This window comes from Neomonachus schauinslandi, chromosome 1 (genome assembly GCF_002201575.2).
Source record: "Neomonachus schauinslandi chromosome 1, ASM220157v2, whole genome shotgun sequence".
Taxonomy (NCBI): domain Eukaryota; kingdom Metazoa; phylum Chordata; class Mammalia; order Carnivora; family Phocidae; genus Neomonachus; species Neomonachus schauinslandi.
The window spans coordinates 8,735,664-8,761,191 of NC_058403.1; the positions used below are offsets into that span (position 1 = coordinate 8,735,664).

The following is a 25,528-nucleotide window of genomic DNA, read 5'->3' on the forward strand; positions in this document are numbered from 1 at the left end:
CGTGAGGCACTTTCCCACCTGAAAGGGAGGCAAGCTCTTTTTCTGGTTAACTAGGTTATGGATTAAGCAACCCATTGATCCTTTTTCCAGTTCTTTCCTTTGTCGCTGCTGACCTGAGTTCAAAGGGGACACATTGATCCACTCCTCAGCCACTTCCTGTCAGACTTGACCAGGGCTCCTGAATGCTCAGTGAGCTCTCCCAGACTGGAACAAAATCTGGGGTGGTGGGAGCCTCACTTGCACGACTCATGGTGGTCACTATGCCCAAATGACAGGCATCGAGCGTTATGAAATGCATCGGTAGCACCTCCTGTCGGTGAGAAGCAGGAACTACCTCGGGCCCATGACCCCATCCTGGCCCTGCATGCACCCCACCCCCACAACCCTGCTTTACTCCCCACAGAAAGGAGTGCACGTCCTCATCCCCGGGCTGGGGAAAGCAAAGGCAGAGGCATAAATTGCTAAGGCAAGTTCTTTTACTCTGAAAAATCAATCTGAAAAGTTAACCTATTTGGATACCAAGCTGTAGCTAAAGTGAAATCTCAACTCTCTCCCTAAGAAAAAAGTCAAGGAAATAAATATGCCCGAACAGCAACCAGGCTCCTTCTGATGGTAACGGGGGTCCCATCTCTGACCCGGTTTTCCTACTTTATTCTCACTTCCTAACTTTCCTGAACAAGCGTTATTACCTTTAAAACCAGAAAGCAAACTAGCAAACTAACTCCTAAAAATCGGTTATGCAGAAGGTCAATTCAACAGAATAAACCTCCTCGAATAACTTTCTCTTTCTCATTCCTGCTTTAGAAGGAGTCCGCTTGCATCATGTCTCTACTTTCCTGCAAGTATTTTTAAGGGAGGATTCACGGTTTCTAGATAACGCTGAACTGCTCCAGTTTCAGAAACTCATCAAAAAGAGGACTGAGTCCATTAAAATGTTCACATCTCCGAGGTAAAAATGTATCTTGAACACAAGAGCAAACATAGTTCTGCAGAAAAACTGGTCCCTGTGTATCTTCTGTTACAGAAATCCATTCCCGAGTGTCCATCAGGCTCTGCCTAATGTCACTGGTCTCCGGTGTCTCCGGCCCGGTCCCCCGCTCTGTGCGCACGGGGGCCCCCAGACCTGGCAGCCCTCAAGCACCAGACAGGTTTCATCAAGGGTCCAGACCTTGCGGACTTCCTTCGTGCTCACCAAGTCGAGGCCGCTTGAGCTCCGGAGGACTGCCCTGAGGGTCTCCGGGCATCTCTGGAACGTTAACAAACACAGGTTGGCAAGTAAGTGAACACTTCTTTAAAATTAAAAACTGGTGTTTACTGGGCCCCTGGATGGCGCAGTTGGTTAAGCATCCTACTCTTGGTTTCAGTTCAGGCTGTGAGCCCACGATCGTGAGATCGAGCCCCACATTCAGTGCAGGAGTCTGCTTAAGACTCTCCCTTTGCACCTCCCCACCGCGCGCTAACTAAAATCTTAAAAAAAAGGTGATGTATACAAAATAAATTTTGTGCCCCGACGAGAACTGAACTGCCTAGCAAGGTCCTATATGGATATAAGAGAAAGGATCCAGTGGTTCTCAATGGGGGCGGGCGGCGATCTCGCCTCTCAGGGAACAGTGGGCAATGTCTGGTGACCTCTGAGAATGTCCCAAGGGGGTGGGGGAGGGGAGAATGGGTACCGGCATCCAGAGGGGCTGCCAGCCTACAATCATAGAACAGCCCCCACAGCAAAGAATTATCCAGCCCCGCAGGTGGAGAACCCTGACCTCTAGCACCTCCGAACCCGCCATCTATCATTTACTGTGAGTGGCTGCGCAGGAAGGTGGCCTCCCTGCTGGGCATGACTCGGCAGCCAGAGAGTTTGAACGATGGGTCTAGTAAGATGCATCCCCGCTTTCTCAAAACGGACTTAAGATTAGGTGGTTAGTTTCCAAGAGAACAAAAGAACATAGTCTACTTTACTTATATTAAACCACGATCAGTGTCACTCACCTGACTGAATTTCTTCTGTGGGCGGGGTGGAAATTATACTGGTTGGTGCAGAATTCGGCGGAGTATCTGTCTTTAAGGGTATTAAGTTTATCCTCCTTGATTAAAAAAAATAGTAAAGGGGTACATGGCTCATTAGTGTCATAGGAATCATTTGTGAGGATACCAAATTTCAAAACTACCCCAAGGAGTTGATCATATCATGCAAGACACTAAAAGTTGATGTGCCCACTTATGTTCAGGCACTAAGTTCAGTCATCACATTTACAACAGTCAAGCCTTAACTAGTCATCTAAAAGTCCCAAAACCTGTGTTTTGCTCATCTCCAATGGCATGAGGAACACCCATGGACGCCACGTATGTAAGGCGAGCAGACACGGTTTCTACTATGGAAAGCTCTAGAAACTGGGTGGCGGGCTGCAGCCACGTCTGCCCGTATGCCCTCCCTGACAGGCGGAAACGGGGACCCCGCAGAGGTCTGGAAGCAGGGGGTGGCACTCAGGTCTGTCCCAAAATCTCTCTGGCCACACTATGAAGCCCTTACGGGACGTCCGCTATTCAACGTTGGGGCCTTCTGGTTTCTATTTTGTTTTTCAACTGCAAGGACAAGTTCTTCTTCCGCCGGAAGTTCTTACCGGGGTGTCGTCTTGCTCCAGGCCTGCAGGGTGTTCAGAGTGACCCTCCGGGATGGGGGCGCTCTTGGGTTTTGAGCGCTAGGCTGCAGGGCCTTCTCCTCGGAAGGTGCTACTGGGGCTGGAGACGGTCTCGCCTGAGGTGGGGGTGTGCTGGGGTCTTGGATTCTGCCGGTGGGGGTCCCCTCGGCCAGCCTGGGTCCCGGCGAAGACCCCTGGTGTGGCTGACTCTTCGTTTTCTTTGCTGTGTCGGGCGTTCTCATGCTTAGAACCGGCTTCTCTTTCAAAGGTATTCCAAGTTCATCCTTCTCAAACGTCACAAATGAACAGTAGCCGTCTGTGGAAGAGATGGCCAGGAAGGCCCCGTCGCTGGACCTTTGTTCCCCGAACAGGAAAAAAGGTTAGAAACTGTACCAAAGTCCAAAGGGGCCCCTCTTAAGGCTCTCTTTATTCGTTAGAAAATGCCAGTTCACACAGGATCACAGGCTTGGTGTGAAAGGGAGAAGGGCTTGCGTGCTCCTCACTCCCACCCTTTCCTCCCCAGCCCCAGCTCGACTTTCTCAGGCACTGCGACATCTCAGGACTCTCATCAAAATCACCCAAATAAAGGTGTGATGACCTTCCCCCCCCACCCCACCCCCAAGAACAAAAAGAAGGAAAAAGGTTATAAAGAGCAAGAAAGAGATGGTGGGTGGGCAGGCCCGGCGGGAGCTAGGGCTGAATCAGGGACCCCGGGGGTGTGGAGGAGCCCAGCAGAAGGCAGAGTGCAAAGTGACCGACAAGCACAGTTCTGGGTGACAGGAGCTCACGGGTGTGGGCTTCCTGCCGGGGGGATGGCAAGTCCCCAACAACCAGGGAGCCCACGGGGCACCCCCTCAGTTTGAGAATTAGAAGAATCTCCAGGGCATCGGAATGGCATCATTCAGATGTTACTGTTACCATAGGAAGTGGTATTATAGCAAATTAGAAATCGCTTTCTTTTTAATGTTAATTCCTTTAAAAAGATATTGGTAGGGGCGCCTGGGGGGCTCAGTTGGTTAAGTGTCTGACTCTTGGCTTCGGCTCAGGTCATGATCCCGGGGTCTTGGGATCAAGCCCCGCATCGGGCTCTTCACTCAGCAGGGAGCCTGCTGGAGATTCTTCTCCCCGCCCCCCCCCAAATTGTGCACGCACACATTCTCTCTCAAATAAATCTTTTATTTTTTAAAGACTTTATTTGAGAGAGGGAGAAGCAGGCTCCCCACTGAGCAGAGAGCCCGACACAGGGCTTGATCCCAAGACCCCGAGATCATGACCTGAGCCAAAGGCAGATGCTCAACTATCTGAGCCAGCCAGGTGCCCCTCAAACAAATCAATCTTAAAAAGAAATGAGAAGAAAAGAGAAAAGAGGAGGGGAGAGAGGAGAGAAGAGAAGAGGGAGAGGGGAGAGGAGAAAGAAGAGAAGAGAGAAGAAACGAAAAGAAAAGAAAAACGAAATTAGTAAATACGGGCCAAAAAAGCCATCTATCGTGCTGACATGCTCCCCCCGAGGGTCTGGTCCAGGGCCCCAGGCCCTGCAGCTCCTCAGCGCCGGCCACTCACCAGGACACATCACTGAGGGTGTGGTAATGTATGTTAGACACGTAGCCGAACGGGAACGGCTGCTGGGTGTCGTACAAGAGCACAGAGTCCTCGGAAGCCACAGCAAAGACCAGGCGGTAGGGGAGGCGTACCAGCTCCACCCCCGGCTCCTGCGAGGGTCCGTCTGCTTGGGGGGGGGGGGGGGACAAAGGACAGGAAACAAGGAGCAAACGCCAACAAATCCCCCCCAAAAGCCCTCTGTCAGGGGACATAAATGACATCATTTTACTGAAGGCCAGTTCTAAGGAGAACCTCCCCCCCCAGGAACCGGCGAGGACACTGGGTCCTGACCCGAGCATCAGGGGCACCACAGGAGGTCCAAAAAGACGGGACCGGACGTGTGAATGAAACCCGGCAGGCTGAGGGGCCGCTTTCCGAGAAGGAAAAATAAGGGTCACCGAGAAACATCCTGTCAAGTGACATTTTAACGGTCCTTCAGTTCGTTATGTGCATTCACATCAAGGAATAAGGAGTTAAAAACAGCCGCTTCCAGCCACGGGGCAACAGGGACTGGATTCACTCGCCCACCTGGAGCAACAAACACCAGGCAGAATAGACCAAACGACGGCCTTCCAGACCCCGACCATCAGGCACTGAAGGACACGGATCCCTGAGGGAAGGGAAGTGAGAGGGAGGCCTACATCTGCCTCCGTTTACTGCCTGGAGCTTCCAGACTGGAAGCAGGAGGCCCAGGCGGCAGGAGCTCACGGGCAGAGACGCGCAGGGGCCCTTTCTGGTCTCAAGCAGAGCACTGATGGGCGTGAGCATGTGAGGAAACCACCCCAGGACAGAGCAAGAACTACAGGAAAGCCATTCCTGGCACTCCCTGTGGCCAGGGTGGAAAACCTAGCTCTTGGGGCTCAGATGAGCATACTTTGCTGCAGCAGGGGGGAGATTAGCTGTCGACCAAATGCCACTGGGGTCCGGTCTACGGAAGAGAAGCAGTGCAGTGTTTCCAAGTGACTTCACTGCATCCCAAAATAAAGCTCAAGAATATTTATAAAAATATATCCAGCAGGGGCACCTGGGTGGCTCAGTCGTTAAGCGTCTGCCTTCGGCTCAGGTCAGGATCCCAGGGTCCTGGGATCGAGCCCCGCATCGGGCTCCCTGCTAGGCGGGAAGCCTGCTTCTCCCTCTCCCATGCCCCCTGCTTGTGTTCCTGCTCTCACTCTCTCTCTGTCAAATAAATGAATAAAATCTTTAAAATATATATATCCAGCATCCACTAAGGTACAGTTCACAATGTCTGGCATCTAACAAAGAATTACCAGGCATTCAAAGAAGAAACGCTGAACCACAACAAGGTGGGGGGGGAAAAAAGTCAAAGCCACTCCTTTGTAATAACTCTTAATGTCTTTGTGTACAAACCTGTATTCTGCATGTTCAAGAAGAGGAAAGATGGAGCATGTTAAGTAGAGACGTGGGATATGTAATACAGAAAACAGATACAACAGGCAGACAGGTCGCCAGGAAGCCAGGGGGTGACGTCAAGTGACCTAATGCACATGTAGGTGGAGTCCCCGGCGGAGAGGTCAGGGCATGACAGAAAAAATGTGATGCTATAATGGTCGAAACTGCCCAAATTTGATGAAAACTATAAACCCATAGATCTAAGAAGCTCATTGAACCCCAAGCACGAGAAACCTGAGGAAAACCACACAAAGGCCCATCATAATCTGACTGCTTAAAGCCACAGACAAGATTTCTCTGTTTACATTAAGGGAAAAAAAAAAAAAACCCTAAAAAACAAAAATCCAATTCAAACATAACTTTACTGCATAGGAAATGGATGAATGACATTCGACCTGCTTCAGTAGAAAAATATGAGTACCTTTCTTCCTTTAAAGTTTAAGTGAAGAAGGTGTATTCTGGACAATGCAAAAACTGGACACACGTTCTGAGCTCTCCTCCAAGTAACTAAACGGAACCAAACCCACATACCTTTCCCCACAAGATAAAACCCAAACCGCGACCCGTAGCATGACCACTGCGGCTCTAACGTACCTGTTTCCACCACGGGCCTCAATTCAAAATAGACCGGACAGCAACGGACAGCGAGCGTCGCTTTGCCAGGACACGGAAGATGAGCGATAGGCCTGGAAGATGGGTCATGACCTTTTTAGAAAGGGCACTGTTTCGCACCAAGAGCAAAAAGAAAGGGTAAACGGTTCAACTATGCCTTCAATTGCATACCTTTTAAGATTTTTCCTGGAGAAAACATAGGTCGTATTTGTTACGTTTTCGCCAGATTCCACACATCCAGCTGGGGAAGCAGGGAGAGGGAGAAGAGGCAAGGCTTTATTAGACTGAAGAAGATAAACTCAAGAGCATCCATCCCTGGCTCATAAAATACTCTCCCCCGCTAGCTGTCTGCTCTGGACAATGTTTTTGTGACTGAGGACGAATACAGTCAGTCCCAGTCTGGGCTCGGCTCTCACCCAAGCTCTACCCACCTGTTCCCTCCCCCGAGCGGCCCACCCACCCAGGGCGGCCTGAGGCCTGGGCAGGAAGAACAGAGCAGCGGGCCCTTGCGACAAAGACCTCTGCCAGGGAGACCAGCTACTTCCTGCTGCAGAAGCGCTCTCGCTAGACGCCCCCGGCTCGGTCCCTGGATTTGAACTTGGCGGCCTGTGCCTGCTCTTTTCCACCTGCCCACTGGCGCCAGGAGGCCACCGGGGGGCGGGGGGGGGCGGGCGGCCAGGCCTCCACTACAGTCCCAGCCCCCTGCAGCAGCTGACCTTGCTCTGGGGAGAGCCCACGTTTGAGCTCTTCCACACGCACCCCAGGATGTCCTGAAAACCAGGTCAGACCCAGGCGGAGAATGACCACCAACCACAGCTCCCTTGGACACCTCTTTCTTGATACACACACGTGAAATCTCACCTGGGACCACCTCATCCCCACCGGGGCGGGCAGAGGTCCTGTCAGCACTCTCAACCCTCCCCCACCCAGCCCAGCCTGCCATCCCCACCTAACCCATTTGAACAAGCCATGGATCATTACTTCCTTTCCCCCACACTCAACACAACCCACCGCAACCAGTTACAACTCAACTGCGTATCTATTCATACGGTGCGGTTTTCAGTCTAGCTCACAGAAACGGGGTCTTGTTTACACCTCCTTCCGTTGGTCTGCTCCGTCGACCACTCATAAACGCTAACTTGGGTAATGCACCTTTTTACTAGCTGCCTAATATTCACTGCTATGAGGATACCATACTTCATTTACCCATCTTGTTAATCAGTATTGTTTTTTCACAGCTACAAACAATACTTGCAATAAACATGGTTGAAACTATACTTTTTCGTACTAGGTTTTCATTTCTTAAAGACTGTGTCTAAGGGCGCCTGGGTGGCTCAGTTGGTTAAGCGACTGCCTTCTGCTCAGGTCATGATCCTGGGGTCCCGGGATCGAGTCCCGCATCGGGCTCCCTGCTCGGCAGGGAGTCTGCTTCTCCCTTTGACCCTCCTCCCTCTCATGCTGTCTCTCATTCTCTCTCTCTCAAATAAATAAATAAAATCTTTAAAAAAGAAAAAAAAAAAAAGACTGAGTCTAAGATGAGGGGCAGATTGGCTGACGAGGACATGCATTTAACAGTGACCAGACTGTTTTCTGAATAGGCTGTAACCATTCACAATCCCACCAGCAATACCCACATTCTGCTTGCCCATCAGCAGCGATATTTTCACTTTTTTCTGGTCTGAAAAGAATAAAGAGATACCTCATTGTGTGTCACTTTAATTTCTATTTCTGTCACTGAGTTTCCAAACCTTTTCCTTTGTGTGCTGAACGCATAGATCTGCCTTTTTGTATCTTTCACCGATTTTTTTCTTTTGGGTTTTCCTTTTTTCTCATCAATTTGGAAGAGCCATTCTAAATGATATACATAGGCTCTCTCTTTCCTGTGACGTAAACAGTATTTTCCAGTTCTGTTATGTGTTGACTGATTTCGCTTACGGGGTGTTTGCTATACAAAGGTTCCCCAGTCAAATGCAGTCGAAAAGGCCTATCATTTAAGAACTTCCAGGTTTCCAGTGTTAAGTTTGTCGTCCCTGTTCCTAGGATGTCCTCCTACATTTTCACCTTTTATATTTAAGTATTGAATTCACCTGGAATTTATTTTTTATAGGTAAGTTAAGGGTCCAGTATCATTTTCTTCCAGACACCTGGACATTCTAGCACCATTCACTCAGTAATTCATTCTTCCCACTGAAACACCACCCAAGTTAGGTATTTAATTCCCTTTGATCTCAGGACCTATTTCTGGATTTTCTGTTCTGGTCCACTCATCTGTTTATTCCTATACTAATAACCACGTTGACTTGATGGTAGTAGCACCAACAGGTATCTGCTGACACTCAGTCAAACACCTGCTCAAGTGTTATTATTTTCCATACTTTTAAAACTATTCTTGGGGCGCCTGGGTGGCTCAGTCGATTAACCGTCCAACTCTTGATTTAGGTTCAGGTCAGGATCTCAGGATCATGAGATCAAACCCTGCGACAGGTTCCATACTCAAGGCAGAGTCCGCTTGGGATGCTCTCTCTCTTTCTCTCTAAATGGATAAATAAAATCTTAAAAAAACAACCGTTAAGCCCACCTGGTGTGAGGAGCAAAGATCCATCAGGAGTAAAACTAAGTCTACGAAAGAATGACTTCATGCTGTCATCATGAAACATCCGGTAACTCCTTGCCTGTGGCACACAAGTTTAAACATTAATCCAAATCTTTACATTCACAAGAAAGGCTAACCAGTTTTTTTTAATTTTACATAGTATCATTTATTACAAAATAATAGATGAAATATATTACAAATCAAATAATCACTCAAGACTGCAAGAGTTGGGGTGCCCGGCTGGCTCAGTCGGTTAAGCGCCGAACTCTTGATTTCGGCTCAGGTCATAATCTCAGGGGCCTGGGATCGAGCCCTGAGGCCACATTCAGCAGGGAGTCTGCTTGAGATTCTCTCCCTCTGCCCCTCACCCCACTCTCTCTCTCAAAAATGAATAAATCTTAAAAAACTGCAAGAGTCTCATGAAGACTAACTGCCCATTTGTGTTTGTTAAGGAAAGCTGTGTGTGTCGGGGCGCCTGGGTGGCTCAGTCCATTTAGCGTCCGCCTTCAGCTCAGGTCATGATCCCAGAGTCCTGGGATCGAGTCCTGCATTCGGCTCCTTGCTCAGCAGGGAGCCTGCTTCTCCCTCTCCCTCTGCCCCTTGCCCCCCTCAAATTTAAAAAAAAAGGAAAGCTGTGGGTGTACATGGGTGTGTGGGGGGGGGCTCTACGGTTATTTTACGAAGCCTCGATGAGAACACAGCACACCGTGAGCAATGGTTTGTCTGGAGAATGAGACTGGGGTGGGGGGACACAAGACGACAACCAGGGGCCCTTTGTTATCTGTGTGTGTCCACTTAGAATTTCCAACTTAATGAACACTTCTTAGAAAACACTCGGCTACTAAACTGGTAGACCTATCTTTCCAAACATGTCTTAAACGCCTGCGTGGGACGGTTTTTGCTCCAACTCACTGACACTTGATGAACACTAAGCATTAGCTCTCCAGGACCCTAAGACCCAGCGTCACCCTCCTCACCACAGGGGAGCTCGCCCGCGTCACCAGTAGCCGCTTGCCTGAGGATGGGATTCGCACTGTGTCCCTTTTTTGTTCCAGTGACCAACCTGCTCCCTTTTGCCTATGTGCCTGTGTCTGTAGTCTTGATTCTTCTAGGACCAATGGCTGGGTCTCCGTTGTCCGCTAGCAACATTCTCTCCATATCGGCCAGAATGGTATACGGCCTCTTGCCAGACAACCTGATGCTTGACCCACCTGCCTTCCTGTTGCACAGTGCCGGGGTCCCCCTAGGTCAGAAGTTCTCGACCCTCACTACACCTCAGGATCCCAGAGGCCCTGCCAACCTCAAGCCAAGTGAATGACATCTGGGGGGAGGGGGACGGGTGCCCATATTTCTTAATGCTTCCAGGGGACTCCACAGTGAGCCAGGGTTGAACACCTCTGTCCACCATCAGCAGCCCCTGCCCCCCCAGATGTCCCCAGTCCCATGCACACCGGCCCAGCGGTCTAACTGAGCCTTGACTGGATCTGAGGAAGTACAAGGTAGTTCAAGCGTCGGGCGCCTGAGACCAGCGGTTTAGCCATAAGACACGGAGGAGCTCATGACCTCCCGAATCTCAACGCAAGCCCTGCTAAAGTAGAAGGTCAAGTATTTCCTACCTCTCCTTCGGCCCCTATTCCAGACAGCATTTTTGAGACATTAAAAGCCACACGTTTCTTCTGGGTGCTGTAGACCCTCAGGATCCTAAAGAAAGAAGAAGACTCTGACTGGTCCCTTCTAGTGAATGAAGTGTTTCACACAGAAGCAACCAGTACCAAAACTGAAGACCGATTAAACAATGTCAGCCTGCGAGACCACCTGTAGTAACGACTGTCACCCTGTCACACATTAATTGTGGCAGAAGCAAGCCACCGAGGCAGGTCACTAATGAAGTGAGGAAATAGGTCATAACTTCATTTCTTACTGAACGTTTCAACTTATCAAGTAAGATGGGCTTTAGGCCTGGCCTTTTCAGGCTTTGGACACTCAGCCCAGTGGTGATTTCTAAGACTATGGTGATACTTGTTTCAAACGGTCTTGACCTCAGGGATTTGGAAGAGTAAGGAAAACACCAGCATATAAATTTGGTTGTTGCTAATTCATATTATTCCCACTAGCTAATCAGATCCTTATATTTCTGATTGCCCAAATAAAACACACAGATCAGAAAATAAATGCACACACAATATAAAGGTGTTTATTTTTCATAGCTTCTCCTAACGCTTCCACATTGCTGGGCCATCTGAAATCAAAGGTGTTATGAGTAAAAGTAGTCGGGTAGGGCGCCTGGGTGGCTCAGTTGGTTGGGCGACTGCCTTCGGCTCAGGTCATGATCCTGGAGTCCCGGGATCGAGTCCCGCATCGGGCTCCCTGCTTGGCGGGGAGTCTGCTTCTCCCTCTGACCCTGCCCCTCTCATGCTCTCTCTCTCTCTATCTCATTCTCTCTCTCAAATAAATAAAAATCTTTAAAAAAAATAAAAAATAAATAAAAAAAATAAAAGTAGTCGGGTAAATACTCAAAAAGACTATTCTGACCGGTGAGTAACATACCCAGCACCTCTGATGTTTAGTTCCTTGTTTCAAGAACACAATTAAATGCAGGACACCAGTAAACACAGCAACAAAAGCTCCTTCCAAAAAAGACAAAATATTCTAGGTTTACATTAATTTAAGTGGAATCATTAAAATCCCTGCAGTAGTAAACTATAATCAAAAAGTGAAATAGGGGCATCTGCCTGGTTCAGTCGGTGGACCATGCGATTTGATCTCGAGGGTTGTGAGTTTGAGCCCTGCACTGGGTGTAGAGATTACTTAAAGATAAAATCTTAAAAAAAAAAAGAAGAAAGAAATATCGAACCCTACCGTTAGGTGCCCCTTCTTGCCTAAGTCATAGCTACATAAAACACTTTTTCTTTAAAAGTTGCCCATGACATTCAAATGTAATTCAAAGCTCTCTATGCATTCATTCACCCATTCAATAAAGATTTACTAAGCACTACATATAAGACACTTGCCCTAATTAGTTTCCAATTTCTTGTTATAGTGTAAGAATAACAGTAAAGCCAAATGCTTTATATGAAACCAAGAACGTGGATGGATGGATAGATGGACAGATGGATGAATCAAACCTAGACTTTGCTTTATTATTGGTTAAGTGGTGATGAAAACACCTCTGCAGAAAGATTAAGCCAATAGAGAAGACAACTTGCCAAATACTTACGTACCTGTCACAGCTAAGCGTAGCAACATACTGACCCAAGGGGTCCCAGGTTACTCCTTGGACATAACTTTTATGTTCATTAAAGATAGAGATCTTTTGTCCTGTGAATAAAGCACACAACAGCATTATGGAAACCTACTCAAGCACGAGTGGCGTCAACTACACTTTAGGTATGACACCCTTTACCCCATTCCATCATTCTGCCTCTGCACCACGCTCTGTGTCGGGCTCTGGGGAGACAAAGAGGACCCCGCAGCTTCAGGGAAGAGACACACCCATGGACGGGCAGCATGGGACACAGAGGGGCAGCTGAGGCAGCAGTGAGGGTCAAGAAGGGGACGAGGCGAGTTCAGCTCTCCAGGTCAGGCGGGATGAAGGGGTTCATGAAGGAGCAGGTATTGTGAGCAGATCCACGGCAGGAAGGGAGGGCAGTTTAGGCACAGGGAGCAATAAGCAAGGGAGAATTCTAGAGGGTCATGTCCAGGGCCAAAATGGCAAGACAGGGAGGATAGGAGGTACATGACTGCGACCCTCGTGTACAAGGAAAAGGTTCTGGGAATTCAAGGTGCGGCCGAGAGCAACATTCGACTGGGAAGCGACCTGCGTGATGAAGATGAAACTGAGGTTCACAGAGAACACAGGCAGTACCCTAGTTAGGAGGTGACAGCAGGCCAGGCCAGAGGCGGGGGCCCGAGCAAAGCTAGCAGGGATGGAAAAGGGACTCCGTGGAAAGAGATTAGTGCATGAAGATTAGCTGGACAAAGAGAGGAGGGAGTTATGAAGCCGTGGCCATTCAACACAAACAAAAAACCCCAAAACCCTCTTCTCTGAAAAGGAGTCTACACTCGCTCACTCACCTCCCCCAATCTTCTTCTCTCAGCCCTCTGCAGTCTGGCTTCCGCTCCCCTCCAAAAGTTGCCCGTGACCCCCTGACTCCCCCATGTCCGTGAAATGCAGCGAGTGTGCTTCAGGCTAACTACCACCCCCCAGCCTTCCTGCGAGTCCTTTCGGGGAGTCTGTGACATTAAGGTGGCCCGGGGCTGGGTGATGGCACCTCCTCAGACGCCCTCTGAGTTTTACAAGTCTTTTTAACCCACAGTTGCATCGTTGGGTCGGTGTGTGAGTGCGGGGGTTTCTGGAGAGGGACTCTGGAAGCGACCTGCCCTGGGGCTCGAGCGGCTGCCCCAGGGCCCCTGCCCTTGCTGCTCCCACAGGCTGGAGCCTCCTCCCCGAAGGAACGCCTGCAGCCCGCCCCTGCCTCGGGCCGGAGCAGCCTGCCTGGCACTGCCGCCCCGAGGTCACACCCGCCCCCGACATCACACCTGCCCCCCGACATCACACCCGCTCCCGAGGTCACACCCGCCCCTGGCTTCACACCCGCCCCCGACGTCACACCCGCTCCCGACGTCACACCCGTATCTGACGCCCCACTGGCACGCAGCCTCCATCTTGTAGGATGTAATGACCTGGCCACGTTCAAGGTCGTTCCACCTGGCTTCAGGGGGCTGCTGCGTGGACTGTCCACACAGACATTGAAACTATCCGGAGCAATGGCCTGATGTGGGAAAGAGAAGACAATGGGGACACTGGCCCTCCATTTTGCCAAAGTCCGGGACAGAGGTGGGGCAAGAGAGAGGGGGTCTGGCTGAATGGCAGGGCCTAGAACAAACAGACTTTCACAGAGTGGATAATCCAGAGGTGCAGGCAGCGCGGGGGCGGCGGGAGGGTGCCTTCTCCACCCTGACTCCCTCCCAGCGCTCTCGGGCCATGGGAGGACCAGCCGGAAGCACCAGCGGGAGCACGGCAAGAGGCTACGAGGAAACATCAAGGCTGGGTACCAGTCTGCAGGGGGCAAAAGCGGCCCAGCGTTAGCCACTAAGCGGCTTTTGGCATTTCGCTGCCATTCTTATAGATTCTCACATGTCTACTGTCTCCCCACCCAGAGAACAGGTTCTATAAATGAGCGAGGTTGTCCTTGGCTGTCCTTGCTGTCAAATGGACACCTGACCCTACCTTTCCCAACACGGCGAATTCAGGGCCCATCGATGACGACGACGTGCTAAACCCAAGAGCCTGAGTTCCACGAAGACGGGGTGAGCCCTGCCCCCAACACATCTGCATCCCCATACATGTGGGACGGACCTCGCTCCGGCACCACGGCTAAGCCTCCTGCACTTGGACTGGGACCCTAAAACTGAGTCGGATCCATGACACAGGGGCATCCTCACCTGCTGAGCCAGACACCTATTTTAGTTCACTCAGAAACTCTTCTTATGCCTTTAAAGATAAAGCAGGTTATGGGCGCCTGGGTGGCTCAGTCGGGTAAGTGTCTGCCTTCGGCTCAGGTCTGGATCCTGGGGTCCTGGGATGGAGGCCCACATTGGGCTCCCTGCTCAGCGGGGAGTCTGCTGCTCCCTCTCACTCTACCCCCATGCCCTCTCTCTCTCAAATAAATAAATATTTAAAAAATAAAAAAACATACAGCAGATTAGACTTTTTAGCCACTTAGAAGATTCCTTCCCCCTGACAATAAGAGAAACGTGTCAGCTACCTTTACTGACGTCCCATATGATGGCCGTATTATCCACAGAGGCAGAAGCCATTAAATTCCCATCGGCTGCCCAGCAAATATCGTACACATCTTCTAAGTGGCCCCTGGAGTCCAAAGAGGAGGAAGAGGGGGAAAAAGCAAATCTTGTCTCAACAAGAGAAAAACCATCAAAAATTTACAGGCAAACTCGGAGACCATACATTAGGATTTTAGAAATTTCCATGGGAACTATATTAGCTGCAGCTGGGATCTGCTACCTTCACGGGTAGTAATAGCTTTATAATTGATTCAATCTGACTAAAGAAAATTTTATAGCAGAAATAAAACCCATTTTGGGGCGCCTGAGTGGCTCAGTCGGTTAAGCGTCCAACTCTTGGTTTGGGCTCAGGTCGTGATCTCAGAGTCGTGAGATCGAGCCCCGTGTTGGGCTCTGGGCTGGCTGTGCAGCCTGCTTGAGATTTTCTCTCTTCCTCTGCCCCCTCCCCCTCAACTCTCTCTCTTAAAAAAAAGAGAAAGAAAGAAGATCCATTTTAATCATGTTTCTAAGTCAAAATGCAGAGCACCTGACTGGCTCAGTCAGTAAAGCATGCGACCCGATCTCAGAGCTGTGAGTTCAAGCCCCATGTTGGGTGTAGAGCTTAAAAATTTTTTTTAAATAATAAAAAAATGCATGTGAGTTGAATGCATTCAGATCAGTTAGATAAATCACTCCCGTGGGCCCTCCCCAAGTTACCTCAGGGTTTTTATGACAGTCCAATTCTCCTTATTCAGCTGAGCCTCATCCTCATCCTGAAAAGCAATCTGTTCTGGCTCCTTGTTGTCGTTGACCTTCCACAACAGAATGACAGCATCTGTGGAGTGATTCGGTTAAAGATAAGCCATGCTTTTTGCATGCTCCTTCATTTCTGGGCTTTTAGGATATTAAACCCTATTTACGTTGTTCAATAGACACTATGGTCACCATGAGTGACTTCTAAGAATTTGGACAGGACAAACAGGTTTGCCTTCTGATCTAAAACTCCAAAATCAAACTCATACCAGATCAGAGCTATCCAGAGTCACATGCAACAGAAGAGCCCCTAGGCCGGCAAAACACCACTACAAAGCGCTATGTTAACAAATCTTAAGGCATTACCTATGGATGGCTGAATAGGGAAAAACCAAGAGCCATCAAGCAAGGATTGGCAAATCATTCCCACCTATCTTAGCCTCAGCAGGATTTAGCATCTTAACTCCTCAGTGACCTCACCTGTAAAATGGGGATAACAGCATATACCTACCTCATAGGGCTTTCTTGGGGATTAAATGAGTTAATATGCATAAAACACTTAAAACACAATGCCCAGCACATGGAGACGCATGGACGCATTAGCTACTCATATGGACACATCAGATACCTCAGCCTGATGTCATCCATTGTCTGTGTGCTCCAACTCCCTGTGCTCTGACCCCAACTCTCCACACAAGTCTGAGCACCGCTTGGCTTCCCTCTGAATGCCAGCAGGACAGTCACTGAGCCGGCTGTATGGGCACAAGTGTGGAATTCTGGGAGCCGGGTGGAGAGGAGATCAGCCTTGACATTGGCAGGTGGACACTCTCCACTGCTAACAGCAGGTTTCTGGGCCTCCAAGGCCAAAGGACTTGGCAAACCAAAGGCTGTCCTGTGCGACCTCTCAGAAGACAGCCTGCCGGCCTCCCCCAGTGGCGGTCCCCACTTTCCACCTTTCCCTCTGTGCACACACGCCCTGGACACCACGGCACTGAACTTCACCGGGTCGCTTTCCTCCTTCTGCAAACAAAACCTGTGATGTGTTTTATTTTCTAGTAACTTCTAGACTCTTCTGGTGTCAAAGCATGGTAAAAAGATTTACTTTTTTGGTAGTAGTTTTATGCTATTTAAGCACAAGCAGAAAATATGAATCAATCTACTCCCACCAAGGAAACATAATTTAGAGGGCCATTCAGACAATTCTCCCCCAAGTGAATTAATTAATTACGAGAGACGTGGGAAAGACTGTGATCACTTGGATACCAAGCCAGCAATCAAACAAGGCCAGGACAGCTGTATTGGAACACTGCCAAATGGTAAGCGCCCTACTTGTCTCCACCAGCAGAGTGGGGTGAGGGGGAGTCGCTGGGGGTGGGGGTGGAGTGGGCATTTACAAACAGCTCTTCTCAGGTTAAGCTTGCTGTCCTCCATCCCTTCATGCTCCTCAGAATGCTATTTTACTAAACTATCTAAATGACAGATTGAGAGGTCAAGTGACCTCTAAAATAAAAAAGCATATTTAGCTCAGATCTCACTATTTAACATGAGACACAAAGGTATCTGGTTTCTAAGGAATTTTGAAGGCTAATACTAACACTCACCATCTCCTCCTGATGCTAAAATTTCCCCATTTGGAGAAAAACGCACAACATTGACAGCTTTGGTATGGCGAGCAAGATTGGACAAAAATTCAACAATGGCCTTTCCGTCGGGTCCTTTTTCCACCTTCCAGATCTGTTGATAACCAAAACATTCGTTCAGAGAACCGTATAGTGAGCACCTACCATACTGTGCTTACTAAAACAACACTAGGCTAATTTTCAGGAAGAAAAGAGTTTTTCTTTTGCTACATAAAATGGAACTTCTTTCTAAAACGTAAACTAACAGTCCCATTGCTCGCTGCCCTCCCTCCTACCTCTTTCTAGTGCAAACTGTTCCCCAACAGGAACTGGCTCGAGATTGTAATTTCATGAGCATCCAGCTTATCAATTTGGGAAACATTCCCCAGGGAGCAAAGCTTTCTTCTGCTTTCATGGTTCATTCAAGGCCCTGAGAATTTCTCTCTCTGCGCTAGATGACAGAATAGTCGGAGTTTGTTGACACTCGTCTCAAAGGAAAGAAGGGAGAAGGAAGCTTCAGCAGCGCTGCTCTTTATCCCTCCCAATTTACCCGAACCGCGGTGTCCACGCCCGCGGACGCCAGTCTGTGGATCCTCCCGGCCGCGCCATGCTGGAAGTCCAGGCTGTACACCGGCTCCTTGTTGTGCCAGGCTATTTCGCAAGTAATGACTTTCATCCTCCCGAGCCTTGAGGGAGCAAAACAAATTCCTCCAGCACCGTTCTTTTCCCAAAGACAGGAAAGCTGAAAATCGCTGGTAATGAACTATCAGAGCAGGAAAGGGGTCCTGAACGCTTATTATGAGCCGGGAACCCTGCTCATCATTAAAAATGCACGCTGTACCGGGAAAGGATGCCAGTGTTGACCTCTCACGTAACGCCTTGCAGGTGCACCTAAAAAGCTTCACTGAGCCGAGGCTGTTGGGTTTATTTTACTGCTACGTCCGGAAAAGCAAAATGGAACACCCAGGCAGAGGAAATTAAGGGGCCGGGCCCTGCTGCGCGACCGCCCCCGCTTGGTGGGGGTTGGGGGGCGCTCCCGGAGAGGCAGGGGTCGGGTCGCTCGGGTGAGGGGCTGTCCGGGGCAAGGGGCCGCCCGGGAGAGGCCGCCTGGGGGAGGGGACCGCTTGCGAGGGTAGGGGGGCCGGGGGGACACCCACCTCCCAGGGGCGGGGGCCACCAGGAGGAGGGGGTCGCCCAAAGGAGGGAACCGGGGCCGGAGAGGACCTCCCCGCGTTCGCAGGCCGCAAGGGACGGGGCGCTCGGCCGGGAAGCCGAAAGCAGGCCTGGCCCGGTGGAGGCCGCACCGGGCCGGGGCGTGGACCGGCTGCCCGAATGCACGCCGCTCCGGAGCTATGCCGGGATCCGGGGGCCCGCCCTCAGCGAGATCCTCTCGCCCCCGTCCGGCCCCGCAGGGAGACCGTGGGGACGCCGGAGCCAGCGCCGGGGAAGCAGTACCTGCACGGCACGGTCAGTCGACTGCACCGCCACCTCCCGCCGCCGCTTGCGCTTCTTCCCGCGCGCCGCAGACCCCGCCTCCTAGTGGGCGGGACTCCGCGCGACGCCCCGCCTCTTTGTCGGTGGGACTCTGTTCGCCCCGCCTTCGTGTGGGCGGGATTGCGTGGCGCTCCGCCCCTCCTCCGGCCGGAAAGAGTGGTCCAGAGGTGCTGAGTCCTCGGAATCCCCGCCGGCTCCCGCCGGTTCACTTATTGCGTGCCCGACCGACGCCTCTGTGGAAGGCGAGTTCATCGTCTCATTCATTCAATCATTTCTTCCCTTCTTAACTCTTTCAGCAAACATTTCCTGAGCATCTGCCAGATGCTGGACCCTATGCCGGTGCTGGACAAGCAGGGCAGAGAGAAACTCAGACTGACTTACCCTCAAGGAGTTGACAGTCCGGTAAAAGGAAAAGAGCGGTCCTGTAGGACAGGTGGGGAGGCTGTATCTCTGAGACCCGCCCAAGACCACCCCGTCTGTCACTGGTATTCTTTCACAGCGAGTGTTTGAGAGCTGTAACCTGCATCAGGCCCCGTCTCGGTCTCTGGAGCTTCAAGCATCGGTAAAACACAGTCTTTTTGGGCCTTCTGTAGTCGTGTACGCAAATAATTATTTTAAAAAGGAGTGTGGGGGAAAAAGTATGTAAGGAACAATGTGCTCGGTTATTTTGATCTGAAGCCTCAAGGGAAGTCTGAAGAGAGGAGGGCGTTTAAAATGGGCTTCAAGTGATAGAGTTTTGGATGATCAGCTCTGGGAAATGGGAATTTAAGCTTAAAGAAACTCACAGCTGACAACAGAGGCAAGAGGGGGAGCAGTGGGACTCGCAACGGGAAAGGATGGATGGGGCAAAACCCCGGAAGCATTTAGACGTGAATGAGCAGGTCATTTGGACATGTGTGTCTCAAAGGCAGTTTTCTTATTCTAAATTAACTGGAATCCTGCATATATTAGTCTGGGAGCTTCATTGAGACGAGATGACAGATGGACACTCTCTTTGTGCTGACAAACAGCAGGTTTCTGGGTCTTCAAGACCAAGGGACTTTGCAAAACGAGTGCTGCTCTGTGCAACCTTGCAGAAGAGAGCCTGCCAGCCTCCCCCAGGTGGCTCTCCCATTCCCCACCTTTCCTCTGTTCTCTATCTTTCCCTCCCTCCCTCCCTCCCTCTCCCTCCGCCCCCTCCCTGGATATCATTGCACTTGAACTTAACCAGGTTTCTTCTTCCTTTTGCAAACAAAAATGTAGAATTTTGTTTTTTTATATATATTGGCTTTTAGAATGTTTTGGAGAGTTCAAAGCAATAAGCAGACGTGGTCATAAACACTTGTTAAACACGTAGTTTAACATTTTCAAGAAAGGTTGTAAATCAGAAGCCAGAACTAGATGCAGCAGGCCTTTTGAAATGGGATAATTTTCTAAATAGGACAATTTATCAGTGAGCTTCCAAGAAGGCCAGGAAACAAAGACCTTGGTTTGAATAGCTTTTACTTGATAAAAGGAACATATAGGTTCATCTAAGGAGCCAATTCTTCTTTTTTTAGGAAAAAGAATGACCTGGATTCTCATATAAATGCTGGTTGATTCTTTTAGCCAATTTTATGAAAGTTATAGAATTTGTCTATAAATGGATGTCTTGTGTTGACAGGAATGACTGGAAACTCCTTAAGCCTGATTTCTACAGTAAACTAAGAGAATTTAATCCAGATATGTAGCTTTTAGATCTTCTCTCTTAAATCAAGGCTAGGATTTAGAGAGCTTGGACTGGGAATGACTAACATAGGTAATCTGGCTGTTTTAAAAGTACAGATTCCTGGCCCTATCTAGGCCCACTGATTCAGAGTATCCAGCAGGGGGCGCCCCTGGAGGGGCTGCATTTTCTCAAGGTCCCAGGTGAGTGATAATGAGTCTGGTTTGGATCCAGGGGTTCAATGTCTCTCATAACCACCAGGTTTCTCCCCGTTTCTGACAATGCTCTTGGTTAACAAATGAATCCTCTGACCATCTCCTAGAGTGCCAGGATTCTAGACTGTAGATTAAAAAAAAAAAAGACATAGGTTTAGGTACTAAATATACATGAAGGAGATGGCTTTCTTGGTGAAAACTGGGGGGGGGGGGGGGGGGCCGGGGGGACGGCGCTTGACGTCAGTGCCTGCCTGGTGAGCCACATGGTGGCCCAGAGTGGGGATCTGAGATGTGTCAAATGTTTTCAAAAAGAAAGAAAGGAGGGAAAGAGAGAAGAAAAGAGAAGGAGAGAAGGAAGATGGAAGGCAAGTGTTTGGTGGAGACCTCAGACTTTTGCACCAAGATCTACGGCAAGTGATTCCAGCTAGATGCCTCAACAATCAGTGAACTTCACTTTGGGCCGCAAGCATTGATTTTAGCACAAGTGCATCACTCTAAGGGGACCACAAGTTATTTGGTCTCCTGAGAACTTTTTTAATAGTGAAAATTCATATAAAGGGAGCAAATCTTAATCTGACTTCAAAAACAAAGATTTCTCTGAATGCACTTTATTATAGTTCCCTTTTCTAAGTGTGACTACTCTAGAATAAAAATCTGAAGTCAGAATACGTTCTACTAAAACATTATTAAAGGAATAGGAAAGAGGAGCGCACTGAAAATTTAACAGCAGAAATTGAAAGTTCAATACAGGGTTAGGAAAAGATATTGAGTAAATTTTATCAGAATAAAAAGAGGAAAAATAGAAAAGGAAAGTAAAAAATTGAATGCACAGGATCTAGTCGAGCACATTGCTGGTGCAAGTGTAAAATGATACAAATTGCTGTGGACTGAACGTTTGGGTCTCCCCCCACCCCAAAATTCCTATGTTGCAGCCTTAATCCCCAAAGTGATGGTGTCTACAGGTGGGGCTTAAGGGGGTAATTAAGGTTTGGATGAGGTCATGGGAGTGGAGCCCCCATCATGGGATTGGTGCCCTTATAAAGGGATGAAGAAAGTCAAAATTCTCTTCCTCCCCACCCACCACCCTCTCCCAGGTCTCCAACACGTGAGGATGCAGCCATCTGCAGACTGGGAAGTGTCCTCACCAGACACCACATCTGCTGGTGCCTTGAGTTTTGGACTTCCTCGCCCACAGAATTGTGAGAATTTAATGTTATTTAAGCTACCCAATCTATATCTTTTTTGTATCAGCCTGAACTAAGATACAAATACTTTAGGAAACTGTTCAGTAGTTTCTTTAAGTCAAAGATTATGTCTACCCTATGGCCCAGCAATTTCACTTTTTTTTTTCTTTCAAGATTTTATTTAAATTCAAGTTAGCTAACATATAGTGTAGTATTTGTTTCAGGGGTAGAGTTTAGTGATTCATCATTTGCATATAACAGCCAGTGCTCATTACATCACGTGCCCTCCTTAATGCCCATCACCCAGTTACTCCATCCCCCCACCCACCTCCCCTCCAGCAACCCTCAGCTTGTTTCCTAGAGTTAAGGATCTTCCACTCTTGGTGTATATGTAAGAAAAAATGAAAGCAAACTTGCAGGAGAATGTTTATAGCAGCTTTGTTCATAATAGCCCAAATTGGAGACACCAAATATCCATCAATTGAAGAAAAGATAACCAAACCGTGCCATATTCATACAATAGAATTCTATTCAGAGATCAAAAGGAAATACTGCAACAGCATGGATGAAGCATTATGATGAGCACAAGAAGGAATTACTTCAAGTGATACATAGAAATATGATAATATCCCAAAGAAAGCTTATACTTTTTCAGTCATCCCATGGTTGGAAGTGATAGTGGTATTGATACATATGTATACGCACACATATAAGCTTATTGGGAAAAGCAAATAACTATATTATGTGGTTAGGAACCAAGATTTCCAGCAAAAAAGAGAGTAGAAATCTAGATATATAAAATCTAAGAAGATAAATTCTCTAAATTGGCAGTATTGGTATATATTCAATTTATTTTTTATCTTAAAAAAAAAGTCTAAAAGAAACATAAGAATAAAAAATTAACATAAGAATAAAATTAACATAAGAATAAAAGTCTTAGAAGAAATAACCAAACCAGAAGCAATGAGTATGTCTGTGCCTTGATTATGGTCTCTAAATAGCATTTCCCTTGAAAAGAACCACAGCTTCCTGGAGGAATGGCTGTTTCCAGGTCTAGAACAGGAAATGTCTTAGACCAGCCTGGAATACTTTATTCTGATACCAGAAAGCAAGAAAATCATCAAAGATTACTAGGAATATGTAATAAGGACACAGGAGCCAATCTGAAGACCTGTAGCCAAAGTGAGACAATTTAACGTTGGAAAAATGCCACAGTGGATTGAAACACATTAAATGCTAAAATTTACTCATACATAATGATATTAACAACAAAAAGCCTCACTGGTTACCTTTGGGAAACAAGGCATGAGCCAAACATTTATCCTGCCTGTCCTATATGAACTATATGTCTCGGGATAACTAAATAGGTTTTTTTAGATGTCCCGCAATTCAGAAGGATTGATAAAATATAAGTACCACCATTTCACAACTCCTAATAAAATAATAGATCTAGGTGCAATCATTAATGGATGCTAAAATCATTAGGTGAAGACTGATAGGGAACTTTATAAAGGACTGTTTAAGATGACAACACCTGAACTCAAGTAATTAATATAACAAAAAGGGATGAATATATATAATGCACGTCTTGGTATGATGCAACCCAAAGAACATAGTACCACCTAAGAAGGATTCTTCCAAACAAAGCAAAATAAAACCAAAGAACTTGAATCTGATTCACTCTGTAGATCTACCAGCTTACAGGAATACAAGAAAAAGATTTTCCTAAAAATTAAATGATATAAAAAATGAAAATTATCAAAGAAAACTGTTCTGATTTCTTCAACAACTAAAAATAAGAAAACAAAGAAGAACCAACCTACAGATTTAAAGAAACCTCAGCAACATATCAACCAAATGCAACTTGTGGATTTTGTTTGGATTCCAACTTGAACAAAACCACCTGGAAAAATAATTATGAAATGACCACACATTTGAATGCTGACTAGATTTGATATTAAAGAATTATTAAGGGTGCCTGGGTGGCTCAGTTGGTTAAGCGACTGCCTTTGGCTCAGGTCATGATCCTGGAGTCCCAGGATCGAGTCCCGCATCGGGCTCCCTGCTCAGCGGGGAGTCTGCTTCTCCCTCTGACCCTCTCTCCTCTCATGCTCTATCTCTCAAATAAATAAATGAAATCTTTTAAAAAAATTATTAAGGGGTGCCTGGGTGGCTCAGTCAGTTAAGCACCTGCCTTCAGCTCCAGTCATGATCCCAGAGTCCTGGGATCGAGCCCTCTGTTGCGCTCTCTGCTCAGGGGGAAGCCTGCTTCTCCCTTTCCCTCTGCCTTCTACTCCATCTGCTTGTGTATCCTCGCTCTCTGTGTCAAATAAATAAAATCCTTTTTAAAAATTGCTGAAATTAAAGAAGATAGAAATAAATGGAGACATCCTACGTTCATGGATTGGAAGACTGTTAAGATGTCAGTGGTACCCCAAATAATCCACAGATTCAGTGCAATTCCTATCAGAATCCCAATGGCATGTTTTTTAGAAACAGAAAAACCTATCCTAAAATTCATATGGAATCTCAAGGGACCCTGAATATCCAAAACAATCTTGAAGAAGGACAAAGTTGGAGGACTCACACTTCCTGATTTTGAAACTTACTAGAAAGTTACAGTGATCAAAATGGTGTGGTACTGGCATAATGACAGACATACAGACCAGTGGATTATAGAGCCCAGAAATAAACCCTCACTTATATGGTCAATCAATTTTTAATAAGGATGAGATGATTTTTTAATGGGGAAAAGACAGTGTTTTTCTTTTTTTTTTTTATTATGTTAATCCCCATACATTACATCATTAGTTTTAGATGAAGTGTTCCATGATTCATTGTTTGTGCATAACACCCAGTGCTCCATGCAGAATGTGCCCTCCTCAATACCCATCACCAGGCTAACCCATCCTCCCACCCCCCTCCCCTCTAGAACCCTCAGTTTGTTTTTCAGAGTCCATCGTCTCTCATGGTTCGTCTACCCCTCCGATTTCCCCTGCTTCATTCTTCCCCTCCCGCTACCTTCTTCTTTTTTTTTCTTAACATATATTGCATTGTTTGTTTCAGAGGTACAGATCTGAGATTCAACAGCCTTGCACAATTCACAGCGCTTACCAGAGCACATACCCTCCCCAGTGTCTATCACCCAGTCACCCCATCCCTCCCACCCCACCCCCCACTCCAGCAACCCTCAGTTTGTTTCCTGCAATTAAGAATTCCTCATATCAGTGAGATCATATGATACATGTCTTTCTCTGTTTGACTTATTTCACTCAACATAATACCCTCCAGTTCCATCCACGTCGTTGCAAATGGCAAGATCTCATTCCTTTTGATGGCTGCATAATATTCCATAAAAGACAGTGTTTTTCAAAAATGTTGCTGGGAAAACTGGATATCCACAGCACAAAAAAGAAGTTGAAATCTTACACCATATGCAAAAATTAATTCAAAATGAATTAGAGACCTAAATGTAAGAGCTAAAACTATAAAACTCTCAGAAGAAAACAGAAAAAAAAAAATCTTCATGACATTGGATTGGTCAAGGATTTCTCTTGGATATGATACCAAAAGCACGGGCAACACAATAAATAAGCTCAAATTCACCAAAACTAAAAACTCAAGAGTGGAAAGACAAGCCACAGAATGGAAGAAAATATTTGTAAATCATATATCTGATAAGGGACTAAGAGCCAGAATACATTTTTTTTACAAAATCATATCCTGCAAATCAACAGTAAAAAATAAGCAAGCTAAAAATGGGCAAAGAACTTGAATAGACATTTCTCCAAACATATACAAATGACCAGTAGACACACAAAAGAAGCGCAACATCACTGGCCATTAGAGAAATGCAAATCAAAACCATAATGGTTGGGCGCCTGGGTGGCTCAGTTGGTTGAGCGACTGCCTTCGGCTCAGGTCATGATTCCTGGAGTCCCTGGA

The 25,528-nt window shown here is 47.6% G+C and overlaps 1 protein-coding gene across 1 annotated transcript; it reads right to left on the reverse strand.

Annotated features, from left to right (window-relative positions):
- Positions 1–616: 616 nt before the first annotated feature.
- On the reverse strand, positions 617–17,683 carry CHAF1B (chromatin assembly factor 1 subunit B). Its single transcript, XM_021677968.1, has 13 exons — positions 17,557–17,683; positions 16,989–17,121; positions 15,352–15,469; positions 14,619–14,722; positions 12,072–12,168; positions 10,467–10,551; positions 8,836–8,929; positions 6,429–6,498; positions 6,240–6,331; positions 4,197–4,359; positions 2,619–2,990; positions 1,987–2,081; positions 617–1,246 (listed from the first exon to the last, which is right to left on the reverse strand). The coding sequence occupies exons 1-13, from the start codon at positions 17,680–17,682 to the stop codon at positions 1,155–1,157; spliced, it is 1,641 nt and encodes a 546-aa protein (XP_021533643.1). The 5' UTR covers position 17,683; the 3' UTR covers positions 617–1,154.
- Between the last annotated feature and the right edge of the window lie 7,845 nt (positions 17,684–25,528).

Bases quoted from the DNA above. Each gene is read 5' to 3' on its own strand.
- CHAF1B (XM_021677968.1), bottom strand. From the start codon at position 17,682: ATGAAAGTCATTACTTGCGAAATAGCCTGGCACAACAAGGAGCCGGTG. The intron at 8,930-10,466 runs GTAGGAAATACT...TGTGTGCCACAG, and splicing joins GAATAGGGGCCGAAGGAGAG to GCAAGGAGTTACCGGATGTT. The intron at 4,360-6,239 runs GTACGTTAGAGC...CCCCCCAAGCAG, and splicing joins GAGGCCCGTGGTGGAAACAG to ACGGACCCTCGCAGGAGCCG.